Source organism: Protopterus annectens, chromosome 5.part0 (assembly GCF_019279795.1).
Source record: "Protopterus annectens isolate FY-2018-M chromosome 5.part0, PAN1.0, whole genome shotgun sequence".
NCBI classification, from domain to species: domain Eukaryota; kingdom Metazoa; phylum Chordata; order Ceratodontiformes; family Protopteridae; genus Protopterus; species Protopterus annectens.
The window spans coordinates 1767983931-1768010935 of NC_056735.1; the positions used below are offsets into that span (position 1 = coordinate 1767983931).

At 38.6% G+C, this 27005-nt stretch overlaps 1 protein-coding gene across 2 annotated transcripts in view; it reads right to left on the reverse strand.

Annotated features, from left to right (window-relative positions):
- The window catches only part of BACE2 (beta-secretase 2), a 1024906-nt gene that overhangs the window by 673496 nt on the left and 324405 nt on the right, over nt 1-27005 (reverse strand). For both annotated transcript variants that reach the window (XM_044071568.1, XM_044071569.1), the window contains exon 2: nt 11197-11285. In XM_044071568.1, coding sequence (XP_043927503.1) covers nt 11197-11285 — 89 coding nt within the window. The remainder of the gene's footprint in view (nt 1-11196; nt 11286-27005) is intronic.

A 27005-nucleotide genomic window follows, 5' to 3' on the forward strand; every position in this document is an offset into this window, starting at 1 on the left:
CTATAATATTAGCAAGTTTTCCTGTCAAAACTTCAAAATGTAGCTTTTAGTCAACAGAAACAACAGGCGAGTTTAACTCACAGCTCTGGAAGTATTTAATGATGAGAGGAACTGTAGTAAACCAACCTTCACAGAGAAACTAAGTTTAACATTCACAGTGGCCATAAAACAAATCTGAAGAGAAAAAAATCCCCAGAAACCAACAATCAATTTATAATAAACAGTATAAGCCTTATACTGTGCAGCCAGAATAAAAACCCAAGTATATACTGACATTTCCAATCTGAAAGGACAGTCACAGTAGCAGAATACACTATTCAAGCAATGATAGAAAAAGCAAAGGGAGAAAATAAAACCCAACAGGGTTTCTTATCTGAGCTCAACAGATGAAGAGATCCACGTAAGGAGCAGTCTTAAGAAATCCTTCTCTTATGATGGCACTAGAGAGCTGAAAGGGTCTATAAAACAGCCCCTGTACTGCCAGGTGATTGGCCCATTACAGCTACAGACAGACAGTGGGAGGGACTCTAAGCTTTAGCAGACTGCCAGAGGAGAGTATCAGGACACTACTACCCGAATGTCAGTAATACAGTATTTGTTAGTTGAATGGCAGCTGGATATCTTGTTATGAGCCCCATACTTATACAATTCTTCAAAGATTTCTAGCTCCATAGTGGAGGGCTTTCTTTGCCTTCACAGGTACAAAACACATCATCTACACATTAGGTAAGTTGTACGTTCTGATCCCCATGATCCCTAGTCCTACCCCACTAGAATGTAAACAAACAATACTTAAAGGAAAAAAGAATCTAAACTCTGGTAATAAAATTACGGGTTACCCATATCAGCAGGAGGAATTTTCCAGCAATACAGGGGATGGAGCAATAACCATCAAATGCAGTGTGCCCTCGTAAAGATATGATACATGTCTAATATCTTAATCTGTGGAGCTGTCACTAAATTAAAAAAAAATGTGAGGCAGGTGCCACTGTAGCCAAAGAAGCAAGGCTCAGAATGTCAAATCCTTGCAGCACAGAACTGCAAAATGAAGCTAGATGTCCAGACTATAGATCATGCAGTACTGCTAAGAAAAGGTGTAGTACAGTCTGTACACATGAGACCAGCTGTGAATATAAGCATGTTACACACTGACACTATCTCCACCACCCACCCAGGGCAGGTAAACTTTGACTGCAACAGCCAACAGTAGGCTGACTGCAATGTGATAACACAATGCAGATACCAATTATTTTGGAAGGCTTTTGCTTGCCAAAGGGTGCGAGATGTTTTGTCTACTGTATTTATTGACAGTAAAGTCAGACTGGGTAGAAGCCCATTTTCAGCACAGGGCCAAGGAGAAAAGCTCCAAATTATTATAAAACATTTTATAACAATAATTTTACAATATTCAAAAATAAAACAAAAAAAAAAACATTTGCAGTTTAAATAATAAATTAGACATAATAAAAAACACTGGTTCGGAACTGATACAAGTTATATGACAATCATTTAATATTTAGAGAAATTTTAGACAGTTTGTAGAGAAATTAAAGGTAAGTTAGTCTAATACATACAGGAAGGACAGTATGGAGTGATGGAAAACAAGCTTATGGTATATTTAGAGAGAAAGTTGGGGAAGCAAATTTGACAGAAGTAAGGCAGTAAGTGAAGAAGGTATAAGGAATGAAAAGATACTTGTTCACATATAGCGATATAGTTTACCCTGCTTTTGAGCAAGAACAAATATTTTAGCTAGGATGTCTTTCAGAGAGTTTCTGAAAGATGGAAGGGACGGTATTGACCTGATGAACATAGTTAAGGAGTTACAGGCCTTATCAATCTTTTATGAGTACAGACAATGTCCAGCAGATCTGATAGGTTTCTAGAAAGTCAGGAGTTTTTGGTCACTGGATCACAATGACCGACTGGGAACATAGTTGTGTAGAATGTTTTTTGGTGCTGGACAGGCAGATGGAAGCTGGATAATTTTATAAGTTGTAAGAAGCTGTGTATATGTTAGTTGATGAGGCAGTTCTAACCAGTTTTGGCCTTTCAGTGCTAAAGTGGTGGGTTCTGAAAGGGTATTTGCTGCAAATATGGCAACTTTATTATAGCATTGTTCATAAAAATTCAGTTTTTTTTTTTGGACAAATCACTGGGATGAATTAAGGATTAAAGTTACTAAATAATGACGTGTTTGAGGACTTTATATCCTTTAGAAAAGACATTCTAACACAAATCCTATTATTCTAGCAACTTTCGAAATGTGTCCTTAGTTTTGGGCCTTTGTCCCCAACGTTATAACAGGCTTTATCCAGATTTCTTGTGCTGATTGAGAGGTGTGTGTGTGTATGTGTGTAAAAGAGGGAGGTAGCATACCCCTCTGCTGTCCATGTTTTTGCAGAATGTCTACATTTTTGCCCCATATTCCTCCAAAAAGGATTGAAGTTGCTAAATAATAACAGACATTTGAGTTTTAAACTTCATATATTTTAGAAAAATGCATACTAACACAAATCCTATTATTCTAGCAATTTTTTAAGTTCATGAGGGCAATATTTATAATCTGTCCATATTTATTTTAGGCTTTGTCTAGATTTCTTGCACGAAGAGGTTGAGGTGTGTGTGTGTGTGCGTGTGTGCGTGTGTGCGTGTGTGCGTGTGTGTGCGTGTGTGTGTGTGTGTGTGTGTGTGTGTGTGTGTGTGTGTGTGTGTGTGTGTGTGTGTGTGTGTGTGTGACAGAGAGAATGAAATGCTCTCTTTAGAGTTAGCAGGTGGAATTTATTTTCAAGTGCATTTTCAATGAATTGTGAGCTTCAAGGGAAGAGAAGTTTACTGTTGCTCATGCTAAATCTGCTTAAAATGTGCAACTGTTTTGTTTAGCAAATGGTATCACTATTGTGGTATAGAATTTTAAAGCAGTGTTAGTAGCAAAGCAGGCTGCATACTTGCATTTGATGTAGAGGGCTGTAGGTTCTACTCCCACAGCATGCAGATTTGTATTTTAAGGGAGTGGGGTGCTGCAGTCATGAGTATGTCCTCCTTTGGATGAGATGCCTAGTAACTATGAACCTGGTTTTTCAGCTTGCCATACATTCCCTATTGCAATATACCAGTTTACCATTTTTAATGTAACCTAGGCAATTTATTCTTTAAGGGCAGCAAGCACTGAATTGTAGATAAAACTCTGAAATTAAGTTGTTTTCTAGCAACAACCACTTCATTAATTTCAGATGTCTTTAATGTGGAATTATTCAGATGACTTACTTCTGCAGATTCTTCATAATGACTGATAATGGTGGGTTGTAATGATAGAAGTTTGAGTGGCCTTTTATGGTTGAACTGTTCTGAAATGGCCAGTTTGTTATTATTGGTTCATATGTTTTGTTTCACGGCTTACTGGAAAATGTACAAAACTATAAATTTAAAACACGCTGTAACAAGTGGTGCTGTATTACACAAGGGATATAACACAATTATTTTATATTATAATTGATATAATCAGGAAGGGGAGTCAAAGAACTTTTGCATGGTTTCAAAAATCTGTGCAAGAGGCCTATGATTTGAAAATGCAAAGGTAAACTTAACCTATCACTGGCCACATGGATTTTCTTTGAATGTGGGCTTCAATGCTGTTTCAGTGAATGTGACTTTCAAAGGTACAGAAGTTTTAATGCCAAGTCTGTTTTCATTGCAAAACTATTTCTTTGTTTAGGTTTAGCAAATGTCTATCAATGTTTGTGCTATAAAGTTTGAGATAAAAGTTGTAAATTAAATCCAAATCTCTGTAATCATTGTAGAAGTAAAGCTTAAAACAGTATGCACACAGAGTTTTAAAAAGTGTTTATGGCAACTGGGGAGAAATAGCCAAGTAACCGGACACTGGAATGGCTGTGTGAGGGGGGGGGGGCTGGTTTCCAACCCCCTGCAAAAAAAAAAAAAATCCTGCGGGCCCCTGCAAAAAAAAATCCTGCGGGCTCCCCTGTGTATGTATATATATATATATATATGTATACACGTATATGTATATATATATATATATATATATATATATATATATATATATACACACACACACATATATACATATATATATATATATATATATATATATATTTTTTTTTTTTTTTACAAATACACTTTTATAGGTTACATTTTTATAAGTAACACTTATTATATATTTATAAACAGTATTTAGAGTTTGTATTTGTTTAAAAGCCTGAACTGATAATTAGTACTCAAACATGTGATTGATTCTTCAGTTTTCATTTGCTGGCAGGTATTTATAAGTTTTCATTTGCTGGCAGGTATTTATAAGTTGTATATGTTGATGAGATTGTAGCAATTCCTCAGTGTAAAAAAAAGGAGCAAGAATCCTGTGAGACTTGAAAGGTTTGTGTTTTATTTGATTTTATTAAAGGATTTTGAGACGTCTGCACTGCTCTTTTTCTTATGTTTTTGATTGACTGCTGATTTATCATTTCTCCATTCGGAGCCCATACCTGCTATATTACAGGCCACATGGACCAATAGATGGCTGAAGCTCAAAGACATGGAGAACTTTTTTCTTTTTTTTTCCTGGAGGCCATTAGGGAATTACACTACCATACATTTCATCTGCAAAGTCTCTGAAAGCACAGCAGCATGTGACAAGGTAAAGTAGAGTTATCAAGGACTGGGTGTAGACTGCACAGACATTTGCTAACCATGTCCTTCACCCCTGACTCCTTATCACAGGGGTAACCAACAGGGATTCCTCGATAGGTTTGAAGCTGAGGTAGTAACATCAGGCTTGGAAGTCACACTCAAACTGAGAATTTCAGGGGCGACAAATATTCTGTCATCCTTTTCAGGCAATATGGCCACAATATCTTTTGTTCCTCCAGGTAATAGTAGCAGTACATTTTAAAAAGTTAACCCCTCTGGAAGACTGTTGGGGAGAACACAGGCTTGTAAAGTCTATGCTAGGAGGAAGGAAAACTACTACTCTGTTGCATGAACTGCATTAACTCATTATTATGGTTATTAAGAGAAGATGGTACAAGGGTTCTCCTTCTCCTCATTAAGATTTTCAGTGGAAGGCTGCATAACTGGCTAGGCATTTTGCAAACGTTTATTTCCAAAAATCCTTTGGAAAGGACAGGCCAATGAAGAATATTGTTGCTCTGTGAATATTAAGGAAGCTGGTTGACAAGCTGTTAAAGATGATCACCTCAAAGCATGTAGCAGTTTGGGAATACCATGCTAGCACTGAGCTGGGAGCAAACACACTGACTTGGATGGGATGTCCCGGCTAAGAGTCCTTGGGATTACCTGTGACTGCTGCGCAGACATCAATACAACAGGCATCCAGAAGCTATCAACAGAATCACTGAAGAAAATACCGTCAGTGTCAAGACAAGCAATCTGAAGGACCAGCAGTAGGAACAGTGTCGTGAGGTAAAACAATACGTGGCTCTCTGATGCTGCTGGGAAATGAGGGTGATCTCTAACAGCAGAAATATTTTGGGACTGACACCTAGACAAATGATGGTGGGTTCGCCACATGTGGAAAAAAAAGAAATGACTTTAGGATTCATTAAATTTTGTGGTAGTTTTAAGAGCCCCAGAACGGTCCTTCACCTCAAATTTTTTTGCTGGCATAAAAATTATCGATAGAACTGATGGAAGAGCACCTAACTGGAAGAAATAGCATAAGTCACATGATGGTGAAAAAGTGTGATTAAATAACCACAAGTCCTTAGCCATGATCCACTACAGTTCAAAAGGAATCTAAGGTTTGCATATCTGGTTCCTTAACAATTAGTTTTGACATGGTGCTCAAGGAAATCTAGGCACAGAAAATCCTGTAGGACCTTTTAGTGCTCACAGCCTCCATCGAGATAAAACCAGTCTTTCTGAAAACCAATGTTTCTTACTGGAATGTTTTCTGATGGAAACAAAATTCTGCCTCTTCACTTTTCTGACAGACTGAGGAGAATAATTAGAACAGGGGTGTCCAACCTTTTGGCTTGACGGGGCCGCATTGAGTGAACAGGAATGGTCTTGGGGCCGCATATAAAATATATCATATAGCAAACTCTTCCGCTGCCATGGGAGACCAAAGTCGACCTCCTGGCTGTACTGTAGGTGCATTTGAACAATGAATAAATGTAATAAATGCCTAATATTTGCCTTAAAATTCTAGTTCTTGTTCTAATTCTAATTCTCTTATCTAACAGCTAACTCTAGCATCTTAGTTAATATATATTTTTTTTACAAATAAACAGATATTCACTACGGCACTAGTAGTTCTCACTGGGAAAACCACTCCAGCATTCCTACTATGTAAAATGTTAACATTAGCAGTGCAATACTATAATACACAAAAATAAGCCAACACATTTGCAATAAAGTAAAGAATCCACATTATTGACTTAATAAAACAATTCTGAATAAGCTTTAAGAGGGTCTCACCCAAACAAATAACTGTTGCCAGAAACATGGCCTCAAGCTAAATGCCAGAAAGATGCATCATCATCCCCTTTGAGAAGAGTGATGTCCCCACAAATTATCACATTAATAACAATGTTGTAAGGATGCAATCAGTTGTGAGGTGCTAGATAGAAACCTAGCTTTTGACCACCATGTTGTCTCCATTGTACGGAAAGTTTTTTACATGGCCCACTTCATTAATAAGGGTATCTCATCCAGGGTATAAGGAGGTCATAACATCCCTGCATTCTTCCTTTACAACAGCCATTATTGAGTGCAGTGCCCTTTTGGCATGTGCCTCAGCAAAACACCCTGCCAAAAGAAAGACTACATCCATTTCTGACAAAAAAGGTCAAAGGACTAAGTTCACTTAGTTATCCAAACAGACTAAAAAGCTTCTTGCTTTCCTCTGTCTCTCACTGGCCCCTATAAATTTCATCCCTGGCTTGCTTTCCAGGCTAAGAAAGATCCTGCCTTAAGAGACTTCATCTACCCCAGAAATATTGGTTGTATTTAAAACTCTCACTACAAAGACCACAGCCTTCACTGCAGCATAAACAAGCCACTTTGTATGGACAGGTTCTTGACACAAAAACCTTCAGCTTCTGAAAAAGCTCCTCTCATTATCAAACAATGTAGTTCAGCAACATAACAACTGGATGGCTGGATGGATAGCCATAAATGTACTCCTTGAGTAAGTAGCATAGCCTTCATCAAACCAGATGGAAAATCCACATACAAATCTTTTCCTAGCTGGATGGCTAAGAGCTAATATTGGTTACTCAAGTCTACTTGCCCAAGAACAGGGGCCTATTTAACTAAGAATTCCATTTGAAAAAATATATTCTGTATACATACTAAATCTCTCCCTCTCTTACACACACACACACACACACACACACACACACACACACACACACACACACACACACACACACACACACACACACACACACACACACACACACACACACACACAAAGCCCCTACTTGTAAAATAGGCAATCTCAGTAATCACATGACACACAATCACTGAATGAACTTGTCTGGAAGTCAAAATATCTGAAAAAAAATCATAATAGAGATGGATTCATCCATGCAATTTCCCACCATCAATAAATCAACAAACAACTGCTCAGCAAAAGTAAATCAATAAGAAAACAATAAACTCTCAAAGATCATACTACATACTGGAGTAAACATATAACTTTCCTCCACTCTAAAGCCATTTGACATTCAGACATTTTAATTTGTGCAGAAGTTATTCACAGACTGACAATTTACTGAGCTGTAATGCTGACCTTCGCTTTTGAAAAAAACAAATTCCCAGACTTTGTCAAGAGCTCAAAGTGCAGAGAGGATTATTTTTTTTTTATTTATGGACATATTTTATTTTTGGAAAACATCTTTCAAACTGTAAATTGATTACACACCCAGAAACACAGAGAAGTTACTGTGATAAGTAAGTCACAGACTGCTGCAAGAAATCAAAGTCACATTAGGACTCTATGCTTACGTCTGAAGCAATGAAGCATACCTGTCAATTCCAAAAGAATTAAAGTAGCTTAATAAGAAAGTTATTTGCAAGGTTACATGGCAGTTTATATTGGAAATAAGCAGAGATATTAAAAAGGCTCTGTTTCTCATAATTATGCTGAAAAGTCTTCCAAGCTAAATACAACCTTCTGATTTAGTATGGAACCATGCTTCTCAATCTTAAAGCAAGAAATCTGGACAAAGCGAAAAATAAAAGTGGGACACAGGCCCAAAAATAGTTATGCATCACAGACACCATTGAAACAACTGTAGCTGCAAACATTATACACCATTTATAATCTTTATATCCAATCATTGTCAGTTAAGCATTATATGACTCTTTCAGTCCTGCCTTCTTTTGCAACAAAGAAAACCATGCTTTGAGATGACAAATGCATTAAAAATAATAAATAAAACACATTGCATCAACATCCTGCAACTTCCTACCTGCAAACAAAAGAGCTTTCACTGAAACTAGGGCTGCTAATTTCCCCAGAATGACAGCTCTCCTTAATTAAGTCTAATGGTATACAATCTACCAGGATCTGGACTACCTGAAATAAATTAAATTATGGCCTGTAAATTACAAGTTCACTTTTTTTAAACTATATTTCTAAGCCCGCTTACTGTATTTTTTCATCACCATCCCAATATCCATTTCCAGGTCACTTTACAAGACATTGGCAGTGGTAGACTTGACATCCTTCAGAACCCCACAGGCCCACACTAATACTGCTAACATTGTCCATTAAATGTAAATATTCATCCACTGTAAATGGCAAGAAGCTATATCTTACGAAATCTACTTTTGGCATGCCTAGTACCAAAATATCAGGTTTTGAAACAAGGAAACATATTCTCCACAGTCCGTAAGTCTCTGTCTTTAATAATCATCTACTGTTTAGCACACACATGCACACTAAAACCCCCAACATTTAAAAAAAAATGACATTGTGCCCACCTGATTTGCCAGTATTGATGATCCACCAAAGCTAAGCTTGCTGTTGTCCAATCTGAGATCTACCACTGCTTAGAACCCACCAATGACAAAACAGTACTGGGTGTTTTTTTTGTTTGTCAGAAAAAGCAATACAACTTTATATGCTATAGTCCCATATAGTCGATCCACTACTGACCCATTAACCCTAGGCTGCTGTCTCATTCTTACTCCCTGGAAGTGCATTACCTAGGATGACTACTTTTATTTCCTAAGCAAAAGACATAAATTGGAAGATGAGGCGAAAATCCATACAGTTGAGAGGTATGATTTCATATTCAATAAAACACTCTCCCTTCAGGAAAGCCGCAATTTAATAAAAGTGTGCTTTTAATGTACGATATATTTGTGATCTAACTTGTTTGTGTTCCGTAGGTAGACTGATCATCGTTAGCCTCTTTGTACATGTATCTTTCTCTGTCATACACACACACACACACACACACACACACACACACACACACACACACACACACACACACACACACGCACACACACACACACACAGATTCTTCTGCACAAAATAATGGCGTAAACACACTGACCCTTTTTTGGTGCAAAAACAAAACTAGAAGGGTGCTTTGGCGCATGCACACACTGATGTTAGAGTTACAGGTCAAGGGAGTGAAAAACACAAAACAAAAAAGTGTTTTGGGGTCATGCATACATCGATGTTGCAGTTAGAGGTCGAGGGCTGCATGGAAGAACTCTGAGGGCCGCATGCAGCCCACGGGCCGCAGGTTGGACACTTCTGAATTAGAAGGAGAGATACAGCTCAGGCATCCACAGTAGAACATTTCCTAGAAAGCAGGAAAGATACAAGAGTTTTCCAACAAGGTCTCTTTCCAGTGTCATTAAAACACACACAAATTAGGCAGCAAGAGTTTTAGTGCTCATGCCATAAACAATACAAACAACTGGCAAATAGAAGTTGCCAGAAGTGTTAATGGTGTGCCTTTTGAGATCGGGAAGAGATAGCAGGCTGAGAACTCTCATTAACCAAGTGCTCCTAATGTCTGCACTAGAAGTCTTGCCACTTCTTTAAGACAGATCTGTTCATTTTGAATCTCAGTTTACTGTAACCTTTCACATCATTATAGTGCAAGGTGTCAACGCACCTTCACAGAAAGCAAAGTCCTCCTACAGACAGCATATTTCAGAGATTCAGTCAGGCAAAAACTACTTCCTACTAAAATATCTGGATTAAGACATAAATTATCTTTAGATTTTTGAAACCCTTAGGTATACAGCATTCCTCTGTTAAAAGTAAGGTAGCTAATACTGCAGTGATACAGAATGTTAAAAGGGGTAGGTCGTGATACAGAATGTTATTAGGGGTAGGTCTAGCGTAGACAGAGGAAGTGGATATTCTCATTATCCATAAGCTGACCTCATCATGCTGTACAGAATGACAAAGCAGTATCAATGACCTAAGGACTGCTAGGCCACATATGTGTACTGTAAAGACAAAGATGAAAATGCTCAGTTACACAGTGCACTGCTGAGGATTGCTAAGGTACTTTCACTTCTGCAAGTTACAATGCAAACAAGAACATTAAGTTAAGTACAATGCATGTTCAAAGGAAGGCTATGGAGATGGTAAAAATCTAGAAGACCATGAGTAAGAGAAGACAGAGCACTGGACATCTGTTGAAGAGACCATGACAGGGTGGATATGTCATGGATGTCAACAGCAGCAGAAGACAAGCAAAAGGCACAAAAGTGAACAGGAAGATTGGGAATGTGGGGACAACAATGGCAGATGGAGTAGGAAACGGAATTATGGAAGTATTACTACATACAGTGGGCTGCTGATGTACTAAATTCACTTGAAAAGGTGATACTCTGCACATAAAGTTACCTGGGTTAGCTTTAAGGAAGATTGGAGAAGGAGTGATGGTATCATCAAGTAGATTATGGCATTTCTCTCTAAGATCAGAGTGCATCAAATACCATAGGATCAGAGATGGCAATACAATGTCAGCACCAGCATACTTTCTAGACAGAAATCATAAAAAAAATAGTAAGTGAAGGAAAAGCACAGGGAAAGTATGATCACTTGGGCTGTATGGTCTTCATCATGTCCACCACCACTCTATTCTGTCAGGCTAACAGCCAAAGAAATGTTGGTATAAAGGTATGCTTCAGTGTAATCACTGCAGTAGTAAAACAGTGCAAAATTATACTTACAGCGCACTATCAAAATACCCAACAACATATGGATCAGGAGCTCCTGCAACTGCAAAATTGCTACTTCCAGTGTCCACCAAAACATTCAACTGAAAGAAAAAGAAAACAGCAGTTAGCACATGCACAAACGACACCAACAACAACAAAGACAGTAACGGACCTCTGTCAAGGGAAAAATGGTAAAGAAATACATTACCAGTTTACCTGCAGTGAAACCAGTATGTGAAAGTGTGACTTTTCTGCATCTGATTTTAAGCAGCACTCAAAAACTGACCTGATCTCACTTTGATTAGCTACGAACACTATATTAAAGTTGAGTCATTTTCAGCAAAAAAGACAAACTGTAGCAGAATGACAAGAAAGCAACCCTAATCTGCATCATCTTCTCAAAATTTAAAGACATCACCTAAGCTAAATTTTCAAAAATGCACATGTATGCAACTTCATTCAAGTTGTACGAGTTATAGCATGTACCCCCCAGTTTCCATTAACTCATACCTCTTCAAATGTAGATAACCTTACCAGTGTAAAAACATCACTACAAACCCCAAGTAAACTTACTGGTATAAAAACATCACTACAAATCCCAAGTCTGCTCACTCAAGCAAAGTTAAGGACTTCAACGTTTCCTGTAATGAATACTGTTTTCCACAACAGTGATGTAGTTAGAACAGAGGATTTAATGAATACTAGTGCTCTGTCAGTTCACAATGGTATGCATATGTAAAATTTTCTGCCCATCAAGTTATTTATTTATTTATTTGCATTTCTTTACCGGAAGGTCTACTGGGCCTGGGTGAGCCAGTTTTCAGTAGAGGCCCGGGAAGAAAAGCTTCAAAAACAAAGCATGACAAAGCTATTGAATCAAAACACAGAAATAAAGCAGCGATGGTACAGAAGACATTACAGAATACAATAAAATAGATAAAAGCTAACATCTATACTACTAGTATTAAGTATGCAAGCCAAACAAGAATACAACTGATGACATGGGATAACACCGAATGTGCGAACAATACAGTTTAGCAGTAGAGAGGGAAAGATGGAGAGAAGCAGATTATAGACTCTGAAAGTAAGGTACAGCCTTAGAGCTATTGCTATATAGGCATCAAGAATAAATAGAAGATACTGTAGGTAACTGATATAGTAGGTTGTGTGTGGCTGGGTAGCATATGTTGGACTTGGTAAGTTGGAAGCACTGAATGTATGTATGAGGAGTCTGAGCTGTAAGTGAGATGGGTAGGAAAAGTAGGAAGGTTAGAAATATTGGATTCTTTTATAATCAGTGCTGGTACATGTACATAGCCAATGGGAGAACAGGTGTTGTTTCACCTAACTCTTAAAGCATTCAGGATTACTAGTAGAAGAGAAGGAGGAAGAGCATTCCATGGTTTTGCTTTAGCATATGGGTAATGCATTTAACTAGCAGAAAGATTAGGTTTTGCTACATTAAGGAACATCTGATGGACTGATCGCAGAGGTTTATTTTGGTGACACATGGTGAACAGAGAGGACAGGGCAGGACAGCTAGAAGGCTTATAGATTAACTTATGAGCTGTGGTTAGCTGCAGGTATGTTAGATGCTGGGGAGGTTCTAGCCAGTTTAGATGTTGAAATGATATGCAGTGGTAGGAGGAGAGTTTGGTGCTGGTTACAAATTTTGTGATTTTATTGTAGCATAAGTCCAGTTTGGATTTAAGAGAGGCTTGTATATTAGTAAGGAGAGGTGCACCATTGAGCAAGGATGGAAGTAGAAAGGAAGAGGCAAGGGACAATTTTGCTGCATAGTTGAGGAAGTGTTTGAGCCTGTACACGATGCCTAGTTTCCGAATTTTTTTTTTTTTTACGTTTGTGCTAATACGCTGGTCAAAATTTAGGTGTTAGTCTATGATGACGCCTAGCAGTTTGGTATATGGGAGTACTTCAAGGTAAGTGTTGAGTGAGTTGATGGTAAATTAATTATGGGTGTTGTGTTTTTTGGGGATGAACAACATAATTTTGTTTTTCTTAGCATTTAGGGTAAATGGTTATTATACATCCAGGTTTCAGTGGAGGTGAATGCATTTTGGGTGAGTGTAAGTAGTTCTGAAGTAGACTTGGCCATGCAGATGTTGGTGGAGTCATCTGTATATTGGATGACATTAGCATGGAGTATGCTAGTACAGAAATCACTAATGAAATTGCTGAAGAGCAGTGGAGCTAGTAGGGACCCTTGTGGGACTTCAGTATAGGTGTTGAGGAAAGGAGAGAGGGATTGGTGCCATCTGGTTGCTTGTTGTCTATCTGTAAGGTAATTGGAAAACCAGGCTAGGGTAGGGGGAGATGTGCCTAAATTGGAGAGTTTGGTTAGAAGAAGTGGGTGGGAGACAGTACTGAATGCCTTGGAAAGGTCAAGAAATAGTGAGGACACAAGGTATTCTGAGTCTCGAGTATGGTTGACTGTGCCCAAGAAAGACAGAGCAGTGGTGGTGCTATGACTAGGCCTAAACCCATGTTGGATTGGAGAGAGGAGGTTGTGGTGTAGTAGGCAGTTAAGTAGTTGGTTATGGATACATTTTTTCAGAATTTTGGAGATGGAAGAGAGGATGGCAATTGGATGGAAGTTAGATATATCATTAATTACGGTTTCCAACTTTGTGGAGAGGGAGGACAAATGCCTTTTTCCAGATGGTGGGAATGAAGGACTCTTGAAAGGATCTGTTCAGTAGTACACTAATGGGATAGGCTATAGCATTTGGATTAATTCTGGTGGAAAGTTATCTGGAGCATTTGATCCAGGTTTAAGTTTAACAGGAGTTTCTTTATGGTGGAGGTACGTATGGGTACAAGACAGAAGTTTAGTCTTGTTGTAGCAGATGGTCTGGGGGAAGTGCATTGATTAGTGGGAAGTTGGCAATGAGACTGACTATATTGTTTTTAAAAAATGAGTTAAAAAGTGAGGCAGTTTAATTCACATACAAACTGAAATCTATTTACTACTCAAGCACATGTTATTCATGGGAGAAAAATGAATTATTGAAAAGCATTAACTCAGCAATTTACAAGTGTGGCCCTCAGTGTTGATCACCAGGGCTCTGAATGGAATGCACACATCTTTCAGAATGTTAATACTTGAAAGTAGTAAAGTTAGCCGATGTGCAGTTAACATCACATCTCTCAATCAATGGGCTAAGCTACAATGCTATTACATGGAAAGAAATTTAATTCACTGTTGGAACAAGAACCATAGCCTTGGCTGAAAAGAAGCATCCTCGCAGGGTGGAGCAACAAAAAAATTACAGTAGTGTCTCTCTTGTGCTCCCCCCCCCCCACACACACACACACACACCAACACAAAAAACTCCTCCTTAAGAATAAAGCCAACCCCCAACACACAAAATTCTGTGCAGCACAAATGCATTTGCATATCTGCAAAATATGCCCCTGCACACTGTCCATGGTTGCATTAAATTCTTTCATCCTCAAACAATCAGTGTCCTGTACTTAGACAACTGCTCCATCCAGCTACTCTCTTCAGAATTTTAATCATATCACTCTTCAAACTGAAATACATTTCATACAACTGAGTCTCTAAATTCATTTCAGAATTCTGAATACAGAAAATTTTTGCAGCTCCCAGAAAGTGCATGCTTGTGCCACCTTTGTGTCTGTGATATACACATCAAAAGACTGTGGGTAGAATTCAGAAAAGCTTATATTTACCCATGTGTGGTATTCGCATCCAAGTGCCAAAAATGCATCTGACATTAAAATACTGTCAATGCCAACTGAAAACTGCTTAAGTTGTCTCTTACCTGGCTAAAGTGTTAAAATGCCTAGGCCAAAAAAATGCTTCTGCAAAATGGTGCACTTTTTCTTTCATAAATTTCTACTCCTGTATTACTCCTTCAAACCAACTATTTCCTTGTAACTGTCACTGAAAAAAATCTGCAGAGGGAGTGTTTTTTATTAAGTTATTAAGGGTCAGACTCCTGTGATTGCTGGGGGCAAGGAGATGCTTTGCAGCACACTTTAGCAATAAACAGCAAGCTTCCTGCAGCCTCTCATTATTCAGGAGGGTTCCATTTGTAGTCCTGTTTCAGAAATGTTGTTTGGGGCTTATTTAAGGCACTGCAGGTCAAAGATGGCTTTCAATGAATTATCACACAGAGTTCCTGAATCTGGAAAACTGCACACAATTCTCCTGACAAATCTCAAAGTCTTTAGGCTGCTTGCTGTGTTGCTTTGTCCCTGACCTCCAAATGTCTAGCAAAATTAAGCAGAGTATCAATATATCACATTACATTTATAATCAGTCTATTGACAGTGATAATAAACATGGTTTAATATGAAAAAGTGGCCCAATATGGTACCTCCCATTCCCTCTTAAAATCTGTTAATTATTATGGTATTTGGTGCAGTACTTCCAGCCAAGGGTATATTGTGTCTGAGGAGGCCTCCAGCTAGTGCCTCACTGCATAGCTGATCCTTCATATTTTACAGTACGAATGACCTTCTCCTCTACTGTGGTTGAATATCCTGAAATTGCTATCCACAATATCATAATTAAGGATGTACTACCTTTCGTGGTTAAAAAGAATGAACCATGAATGGTAAAGTCAAACAAGGGACTGCTAAAGTTAGTATGACGCCAGTCTCTGACATTATAGTTCTTTCTGAAAATGATTAAAAATGTTATTCTGCATAGCAGTATTAATAAGTGTTGTGGCATACCGTAATATGCCAGGCAGGAAGTATTCTGCCCTTCATAGCATATTCGGGCAGTGATGAAGCGTGGATGGACCACGCGAAAGCGCTCATTTTTTACTTCCAATAAACTATTTTGTATCCTGAGAATTGCCAACGTGTCTTGCTCCTGTTACAGCAGCTTTTCGTGATCATTGGATGTTTTTTATGTGGTTTGGTACTGTACTTCATCTACACAGATCTCTCAGCTTTTTGGTATAGTACCATTTGGCAGGAACGCTGACTTTTACCTACATCATATTCGGGCAGTTTATATTACAGGTGTACAGTTTCAGCATTTATTGATCTGTTGCTGCCATCTAGTGGCCTATTATTTTATAACAGACTAACTTGTTTACAGCATCCCAGGAAGTTAATCTATGAGGTCTGTGTGTGGGAATGGTGTGGAATGCCTTTTCAATGTCCAGATAGGAAGTGTGCATGGACTTTTACTCATCCATTGGCCTGGTGACTTTTTCAAAGAAGTCATCTAGGTTAACTATGTATGAATTGCCCTTGATGATTACAAACTAAGGTGGGTTGAGAGTCTGTAGTTCACCTACATCCCTATTTATTAGTTTTTTAATAATCCTTTCTATAGCCTTACAGAGGATGCTAGTCAGGCTTATGACTCTTTAAATACCCTTGTATGTTGAGCTCCAACTATGTTCAAGGGAATGACTGTTGCTAGCCTCCATTCATCTGGCACAAAGCCTGTTTTCAGGCTAATGTTCAACAGCTTGTAGGCAGACAGGTATGTTATCAAGCCTCAAACATAATGGTGTTCTAGGTCTTAGACATTGCTATGACAACTTGTTCTTGGGTGATTAGAGAAGAGGGGAGGGTAAATGTAGGTATTTGATCTGAAAAGATTGGAAGCGATGTGAAGTTTGACCTGTCCTCTGAGTCAGAGTATTTACTATTAGCTTTGCCCAGTACTGGGCACAGTTTCTGAGATTTCTAACATAGTTAAAAAACGCGTTGTGTTTGGGTGGCTATTTTTACATTCTATCTGGCTTTGGTCGATTTGATGAGGAATTCGGAGTCCCTTGATTAGTTTATTTTTGTCTGCAATGAGTTTTTTTTCTATTTTTATAGAGCATGTTAAAACTAGAGTTCCACAACAAGTAGTTTATTTTTGAATTCTGAGTTTGCTTTATTTCGGAAGGGGACAGATGCAGCTATGCAACTATTTATATGTGCATAGAACTTGGCAGTAAAGGGTTCCACATAAGCAGTGAGAGCACTGAAGTGGAAGGGGCTTTATTCAGACCATCACTCAGTTTTAACAGATTATTCCCTGTACAGTCTCTGAGTATCAAGGTACTGGAAGATGCTTCTGTCTTCAGCCTTTAAGGTGGCATGACTGATGTAGGTTTCAGTTTAACTGAGGAAGAGGATTCAATAGGTAGGGATTAGCTATCCCATACTGGTAAGGAAAAGACCAGGATTTTATCTCCCTAGTTGGGTTGTTGACTATTAGTCCAGGAAGTTTGTATTTATGAAGTCCAGAAATCTCTAGGCATAACAAGTTTGAGGATTTTTAAGAATTTCAGGTAACAGTGAAACAGTTGAAGATTCCTAGTTGAACAGTGTTTGGTTTAATACATAGAGACTCCATACTGGTTAGGCAGAGGGTATGGGCCAAGGGGGACGTAGGCAGGGTCTGGTAGTTGGACATGATAAACAGTTTTGTTTATACTAAGATGAACATCATACCTCTCAGAGCAAGAAATTTGGTCAAAGTCACAAATAATGGGGTCAAAGGCCTAAAAATAGGGACACTTTCTAAATATTTGTCTTGCAATCTTAGAAATCGATAGAATTACAGGTTTTGCATTAGTATGGATTTTCTGAAGGACATGAAGTCTGAAAGTGAAATGTCTTCCATTATTTTCTGACTTCAATCCTCAATGATTTGCCAGAAAATCACAGTTTTATGAGAAACAGATGAAAAATATGAAGCAAATATCTGTACAGTAGAGCGGTATGCAGGACATGGAGGGAATGCAAGTCATTGGCTTGACTAACAAGCCTGGAGGTAAGATTTTTTTTTTTAAGAATATAGACACACCTCTGCTTTTAGTGCATACTTCTAATGAAGTTGGACTGTATGAGTAATAAGAACTGAAGCCCTCCTCTGATGGAATGCTTTCACTGGTCCTGAACTGGGTCTCTCTGATGACACACATATCTACATTTTCCACTGTAAGTAGGGTGGGAAGTTTTCTAAAAGACTCCTAGCACTGAGCAACAACATTAAGATATGTGGGAAGGTTTTCAGGACTAACTTTGCCTAAAATGGCATTAATGGGTGTGGACAAAGTTTTAGACAATATATTAGAGCCTTGGGGAAACAGGTGCAAGCCATTCCTGGCAAAGCAGTTTGGACTCCCATCGCTTACCAGGCTGGTGTGTATATATATATATATATATATATATATATAGATACATATATATAGATAGATATATATATATATAGATACATATACATACACATATATATATATATATATATATATATATATATATATATATATATATATATATATACACCGATAAATATACATACATATACATACATATATATATATATATATATATATATATATATATATATATATATATATATATACACATACATACATACATAAACTGTACTCCGTTACACTTCAACAATCATCTTAGATTGTGGTATCACTATCTTTTGATCGTGCAGTAGCATAACTCTTGGTGATGCTAGAATACTGTTAAAGGTTAGATTCACATCTGCCTCAGACACAAATTCCGAGATCTCCATTATGTCTTTCTTCTTACAGTTCAGGGAAATAAGTCTTAGTCATTTGCATCCACATATAAAATAACTGTGTCTTATGTGTACTTTTGGTGAAGGGACTTGAGTGCTTGTATAATGTGATGAATTCTGACATCTGATAGGCAACTGGCCATGACCCAGTCTTTCCTCAGTGGGTGATGAATCAGTGTCTCTCACCAATATCCTAATCATGGGTGATTCCATAATATGTGTGGTGGCTTGCCTTACTGGCATTTGGAATGAGTCCATTTACTCATAGATGTAAGCATCATGGTGGGCACTGCTTGTCATGTGTGTTTGTGAGGCTGCTGAAGGTGCTTGCCTCAAGTTACATTTAGGAGGCCTCTATAGTTTAGGTAGGTTACTACTAATGGCCTCAGTATATGTAGGTCTTTTTGGTTTGAGAGAGGTTTAATACAGTGTTGAGTGGTGCTGTCAGTCTTGTTATTTGTAGTGTTTTCATGTGACAGTTTTGCCCCCAACAACATTATATAACTACATCTCTCTTTCTCCCACTATGGCAGATTGCAAGCTGTGCATTCAACCAACTTGGCTACAGAGACGGATGGAAAGTGCAGATCCACATTTCCTGCTGCTACTAGTGTGGGCTGGAGGAGAAGTATTGCCCAAAAGATGAGGAGATGCTTATCTGTAGTGCTATCTGAAATGAGTAATACAGATCTATACACGAAGAACAAGCCACTTCGTGCAACTGCTGACTATTGAGTCATTTTGGAATTTTCTGAGTAGATTATATAGATTCAAAAGTGTATACTATGCTAATAACCACTATGGCCTTTTCAAGTCTATTTATGCAACCCAAACGTATATCCTGACTTATTCTGCCTTAAAGGTTACTTTAAGGGGTGTATGTTAGCTAGGGCATGATTTAACAGCTGCTTCTGTCCAACATAGGCACCAAAACCAAGGATGACTTTCCAATTTCCAATCCACTGGCATAGATTATGCTTTAATAGGGTTAGGGAAGGGTTTTGCTTCACATGGAAGGAAAGCCTGTTCCAGAGAATGGGACTTCTCAGGGATACATACCTGTCTCCAACATGCTCTATTTAAGTCGCAAGTAAAATTTAATTTCTTAGATCTAGTAGTTCTGATGTTGTTCATTTTATGGATATTTAAACAGTCCAAAAGAGAGGAATCCAAGGATGCCTTTTATGCAGGGCACAGATTACCGCTCAGCAATTTGTAGGCACATGAGTAAAGAGATAAGGCTTTGTGGCAAATTGCACAGGACCATAAGAGATTGCTTACTCTCTGTATTCCTTTTGTGTGAATGCTCTGAACTTCCAATTTTTGCATATACCTGGTCAGATACATACCGAAGGGGGCCTTATAAGTCTAATGAGGGCTGAGTACTGGGACACTACGGCTTGCCTGGACCTAGACGCCATGACCTTACTAATAAGCAGAGCATCACAGAATGACTTTCTTACCACCTTAGATACATGTTGGTCAAAATCCAGGTTACTATCTACACGAGTCCCCAAATTCTTCACTAATGAATCTACTCTTGGGCATGTTTTATCAATGAGAAAGTTTCCCCATGGTGGATCACTTCCCAAAAGGCATCATGCATTTCTTGACATTGAGGTTTAGGCTGTGGCTTTGGCACCAACCAGTTGTCTGTGTCAGAACTTCCTATAAGATGTTGGTATCTTGGGGGTTTCTATGATTGTGAACAGCTCACAATCATGTTTAGTTTTTGTCAGCCAAAGGCACTTGACTTCCCAGAAATAGATGCCAAAAAGAACCAGAACAAGAACAGAGAACTGTGGCACTCTGCCAGTGATAATCCTCCTTGAGGAAGTGGTTGCTCCAACCCTAAGTTTCAATACTCATTTTGATGGGAGAGCTTTTACTTTTTTGGGTGTTCTTCTTCCTAATTTTAGCTGTGACTTTTTTCTTATGTTGTACAACCCACTTAAATTTTGGATTACACCAGGGTTGCTTGTTTTTTTAGTTTGTTTTGGGCTTATTTCTAGTAGGCACAGCAGCCACTGATATGATGTACAGAGTTTCAGTGAACAATTCTGTACAGGCTGATGTGTTTGGAAGGGCTTGACATTTTTACAGGTTACTGCTTAATGAATGATGGGAACTACTCCAAGGCAAACTATAACAGGGTTTAATGGTGAAGAAGAACTGATTTTTATTTCAAAGGAATCAGCTTTGTGGTCTGACCTTACCAAAGGGGACACAACACTTGGTGTGAGGGGGGTAATATTCTCCAATATTTGTGAGCACCAGGTGCAATTACATTAATACCTCTAGGGCGCTTATGCACTATCTGGTCTAATGTGTTTGACTTTACAAAGTTTCTATGCATGTGAATTTGAGGTCATATAGGATTCCCGGTGCAGAAAGGGATAATTAAAGTCTCCCACGACTATGGTGTTTGGTTGAATAGTGTCTCCAATACATCAAAGTATAAGCTATGGGTTTTAAGGGACATGGAGAGCGACCTATAGCTTGGTAGGATATGGTACAGGACTTTAGCCAACCTAGAGGTATGTTTGTTATTTATGTAGATTGAGACACCTCCACCTTTAGTCCCTGCATGTGCAATTGCTGGTCTAAATGTGCGGAAAGCACTGAAGCCACACACTGCTGTGGTACTCCCTGCAGCTTTAAACCAAGTCTCAGTAACTGCACAGATATCTGTATTCTCCAAGGTGAGAAGAGCTTGGAGGGAGTGGAGCTTCTTGTTTAGACTCCGGGCACTGAACAGCTTTAGACTCCCTTGGAGTGATTTTGCTCTATGTTGGAAGATTTGTCATTACCTTAAAAGGCTCTATGGGGGGAGGACAATGTTTTAGCCAATATTCAAAAGCCTAGAGTGGACAGGAGAAGAAAATCCTTGGCAAAGCAACGTTGTTTGTTAACCATGTCTGCCCACACTGAAAAATAGTGTATCCTCTTAGAATGACACCAGAAACTAAGCCAGTTATTAAACTCCATCATCTTTTGTTGATGCATGATGCACTGTTGCATCAGCCTTGGAGAAGGCAGAATGCTGCTCAATGCTAAGTACATACCAGCCTGTGACATATAGTCTGAGGGACCCAAAACAACTCCCTTCACCTAGTCTAGGAAAGTACATCTCAGGTCACTTATAACTACTTGGACTATGGCAGTCATACCAGTACCTGTTGTGCAAGGACTTGAGTGTGTGTGTAACTTGGGGGATGCTGCCTGACCATTGTTTTCTCCTTGTTCAGTCTGGTGAGTGGGACATCAGTATGTCGCACAATGGAGTTCCTGGCAGTGTACTGGCTTGCCTTATGGGCTTTGCAGTTCAGGCTCCACTGCAGTTGCTGTACATGTATCATTACATGTTCTTGCTGTTGAGTGCTTTCGGCTTTGCTGAGGACAATTTTTGCAGATAGAATGTCTGGGAGCTCTTTGGAGCTCAGGAAAATTGCATTTAAGTTCACCAGCATAAGTAGCTGTATGTGTGAGCCACATACTATGAGTGGTGGGTGTAGCACGTATGTTTCAGACAACCAGATTGTCATTTTGAGTGCTTGAGAGAGTTTTGCCTCCAGTGTCACTGTATATATACATCTCATGCATACTATTTCTTTAAGGATTAAAATGGTTGCCAAACATGACAATTGTTACATTGTCTCAAGATGCCCTTATCCACCAAACTGGCTGTGTTGATATTGGGAAAATACATATCCATGACATTGAGTCCTTTATGCTACAAGAGATTAACAGTGGGCTAACTAAGGGTGCTTTGGGGATTAGAAAATAAAACATACTAGTCTATGAGGCAATGCTCCTCGAGGCACAAACTGGCTGCTCTATGCTACTAAACGTGTCAAGCAGTTGCTCTACATGGAGTTACTTGATACAGTTTCAAAGAGAGTTTTATAGAAGAAATTTAGCTTCCAGGTGTTTGCATCTATAAAGGTCACAGGTAACTGCAGCTTTGTACAAACGTGCCAAATTTATACAGACACTGAAAACACAGAAAACTGTCTAAGCCCTCCGGCTAATGAAACAACTACACTTACCAATTTCTTCAGTGTTCCCAACTCAGACAAACATGCATCTAGGCAGTGCATGGCTAAACATGCCACAATGTGAGCAGCACACACTGTAAACACAAACAACTTATAATATCAAGGAAACCTACAAAAAAATCAAATGGGCCCTCTGACCAATAGCAATTGACCATATTATAGGGTTCTACAAGCAAGAATAGGCATATATATGGCTTAGTACTTCCTCTGCTCTCACTACGTTTTAAATCATAGAATTTCATACAATCACAATAAATGCCAAACAAGTGCAGAGCTGTCTCAGTAAGAAATGCAACACTGCCTACCTTAGGATTTTTAGGCTGGTAGTTAGTCAAATCCTGCATAACAATCCGTAGGGTGATTATTAGTGTTGAGCAGCTCTTGGTGAATGAGCAACAGGACACACAAACACAAGCAAATTATAATAGCAGGTAGAAAAGAAAAAAAATAAAACAAGCAAGCCCACTAGCGAAAGCCAAAAAAGCACAATGTAAGGGACTGCAAGCAATCAGAGGTCAATAAAGGGCTTAGTTCTTCCTCTACTCCCACTACAGCTTAAACCAAGAAAAATCTTGACTTGTATACCAATATATGCATATACAATACAAAAAGGTATTACATGAGTGTTGATGTGAATTTGTAAGAAAGGTCTACATATTAAAACACTAGTATGAGCAGACTTTAAAAGAAATATGGAAAAAAAGGGTAAACCTACATAGTGCAGTGCAAATTAAGCAGGTAGGAAAAAGCGAAGACAGGTAGCTTAAACTTCAGCAGTCTTAACGGGAGAAACCTTCCAGTATGATCTACTAGTTCTGAATAGTACACGTAGATGACAAGAGTCGGAATAGTTTCCAGACACAATTTGTAGTAAGTGAAGTTACTTCAAGAGTACTACTAGTTGGTTGGGTGGGCACTCAGTATATGGAACTATGAAAACAATGGAAGGGAAAAAGTATTTCAGTAGCTTACACAAATAATTATTTTATAATTACTGACTGTAGCAATGGAAGAGGAGAGGGAGTGACTTGGCAGTCCAATTAACGTAAGGGGAGGAAAACAGAAAACATTGGCTTTTAAGATCATATCAACCACAGGAGGGGGGAGTCTCAGGGAAAAATCCAACAGAACTGTAACAAGCCAGAAATGAAAACAAATAAAAAGCCTTGGATCACACAGTACTACCGGCCTACTAGCTGCAGTTAAAGAACAAAATAATGCACTTGCAACAAAATACTTAAAAAAAAAAAACTCTGCCTGAATATTGAGCCTGCAAGAGTAATATGGTAGTTCAATTGCCTGATGCAGATATACTAAAGAGTTACTTATTTTCATTTAAAGATGTTTTCACAGAAGTGTTCTTAATCCAGTTAACTCAAAATGGCCATCAGCAAACCCAAGGCTCATGATGTATAGCATCAAAGAACAAAGGGCATGGGAAAGTAATCGAATCAGGAAAACGGATCTTTAATAAGCCACACAGAACCAGACATTAATAGTCCTCAACCACATTCTCACCTAAGCTATGTACTCCTGCTTGCCGCAGTACAGTACTAGTTGCTGCAGGTAAAAGTAATGCACTTAAGACAAAATGCTTTAAAAAATATTCTGACAAAATATACATTATTGTGTTCTTTTGCTGCATCACTGAAGCAGAAGGGTAGGACACCATTTCTTCCTTGAAAGACAAAGATGGAATACATTTCCTCAAACACACCTAATAGGGAAGGGTAACAGGTTAAGATGTTGCGCTGCATGCTGAGAAATAACCACAACATGTGATCAATTATGGGGGCAAGAAAAAGGCACGTAACTCAGTTTTCTAAATCTATCAGTCTGAGAAAAGGATAGCTCTGCAGAATCTGCTGTCATCTTCAGCATGGACAGTCGTGCACTCTCTAGGGTACTGCAATCTTTACTTCAGTTTTATTAACACCTCTTCACTATTCAGTGCTTGCTGATCTAGAACAGAGAAGAACCCCCCCCCCTCCTTCTTGTTCATCCTTCAGTCTCACTCTGCAAGGCCTCCTCTAAAGTGATTTGACTCCTGAAGCAATTTGTTGCTCAGACCATTTATGCAGACCCAACAATGTCTGCTCTGCTCCTCAGCGATCATCTTTTCTTACTCCTGTTTATATGTCCGAGTCTTCCCGTCTGCTGCAACCCTTTTGGCTCAGTCATCTTGTTTGGTAGTTCATTCTTGGGTCTTTCCTTTGAATGTCCTCTGTTTGGGAGTTCTCCATTATATTTAATTTTAACTTTTTTGTGGTAGGGTTATGAACCATGTGACCTCTCAAAGAAGTCTGCATCTCCACTACTCCACCTGGATCACTGGAGCTTCCCCTTTCACTCCTCTCATGCCCTATTGAAGATCACAAAGTTTCTGGGTAGGTCTTTGCCTAAACCTTTCTAAAAATTTCACAGACTCTCTCAGACATAAAAACATTTTACTCTGGGTGCTCAGACTGCTAGTCTGAAAGCTGTGTCAGATTATTTTTTCTCTTAAAAAAGGCAAAGCTCCCAAATGGGCTTAATGCCGAATTATTTCTCGCTCTCTTATAGAAAATCTACCATCCTGCCTTGCTCACTTACTTCAATCTCTCCAATACTCCTGTTAGACCAACTTCTCCTGGTCTCTATTATTACCGTCTTTCCTAAACCCAGGAAGGCCCAGACACATATCAATCTAGTTACAGACCTATATTTCTTATTAATAAGATGTCAAAATCTATGAAAAATTCCTAGTTAATCTGATGGAGCTCTTACTTCCCTCTATCGTTTCTGATACACAAGTTGGTTTTGTAGAAGAAAAGAATCAGCTGTGACCATCTTAGAACTCTGCTGTTGTATTTAAAGGTGTAAAAAACGTCTGGATCCAGCAGTAGCTTTGTTTGTGGATTATGAAAAAGCCTTTGATACTATTCAATGGTCATACTTTTGTGCAGTGATGACGCAAATGGCTTTCCCTACTAAACTTTATTCAACCAACCCAAGCACTGTATCCTTCCCATAAGCATCTGTCCTTGCAAAATGGGCGCCCCTCTCCCCTCCATTCTGGTTAAAAGAGAATACACATCAAGGATACCCTTTCTTGCCAGCAATTCTCCTCCGAGATACTGGACCTCTGAAGAGGTTAGCCATTCAATCTTAACTCTCAGGCTGCTCCCTTATTAACTCAAAAACCAGGATACTCTTTTGCTGATGACCATGTATTTATCACAAGTAATCCAGTACTTGATAACTTTAGAGACGTTTCTGGGTTAAAGACTAATCTTACTAAAAGAGAGACATTTCCAGTCAATGAAGATGAAAAATTTGACTCCACAACAATCTTATTTCTTTTCACCTGGACTGTTCCTACTCCAAAATATCTGGGTATAAAATTACATTCTGATATGCAGGAGATGCTGATGCTTAATTTAAGAATATTTGGGATAAGTTTTTCTTATGTGTCCATACTTGGAAGAAATTACATTTTTCTTTATTAGGTAGGATTGCTGCTATTAAATAATACAGGGGCTGCAGTTGTCTTATCTATTATCCTATACCTCACAATCACCCAAGATAAAGAAAATCATTAGTCTCCTAGACAAATGTTTGGGATGGCAAGAATTAAGTTAATAAATCAGTTAGTATCACAGCTGTATGAAACTCAAGACTTGGAATTCCAGACTGGGGAAAATATGTGAAATCATTTGTACTATCACACCTTCTTACTATGCTGATCAGAAATTCCTGCCAAGATTGGCCCAGATAGAGAGTCATATTCTAAATTCCTGCTCTCCATGGAGATGAAGATGGTATCCCAATACCTATGCATTTAAGGGTGTGGTACCTACTACATCAGTAATATTTTGCCCTTGTCCTGCATCCTCCCTTGGTATTCTATATGCACTGTTGCTATTCCTCTATGGGGAATTCCCTAGATTTTATTACAGGGTTCCCCACTAAGGGATTATGAACGGAACTGACATCTTGGAGAACAAACTTTTAAAAGTTTTTGATTTGACAAGAACTACTTGAACAGTAGAATAAGGATAAAGCTTAGCGTTATTTCCTACTATTTCATCTCTTAACCATCCTGTGTACAACCGCAATTTATTTACATAAATTTCTAGCTGCCCAGCATGTTACTAACAGCTTTTCTTATGTGCAATTTTCTAGCCACTGTGCTGTGACTGTGTCTAGTCTACCTGTGAGTCTATTACCTCTCCTCCTTT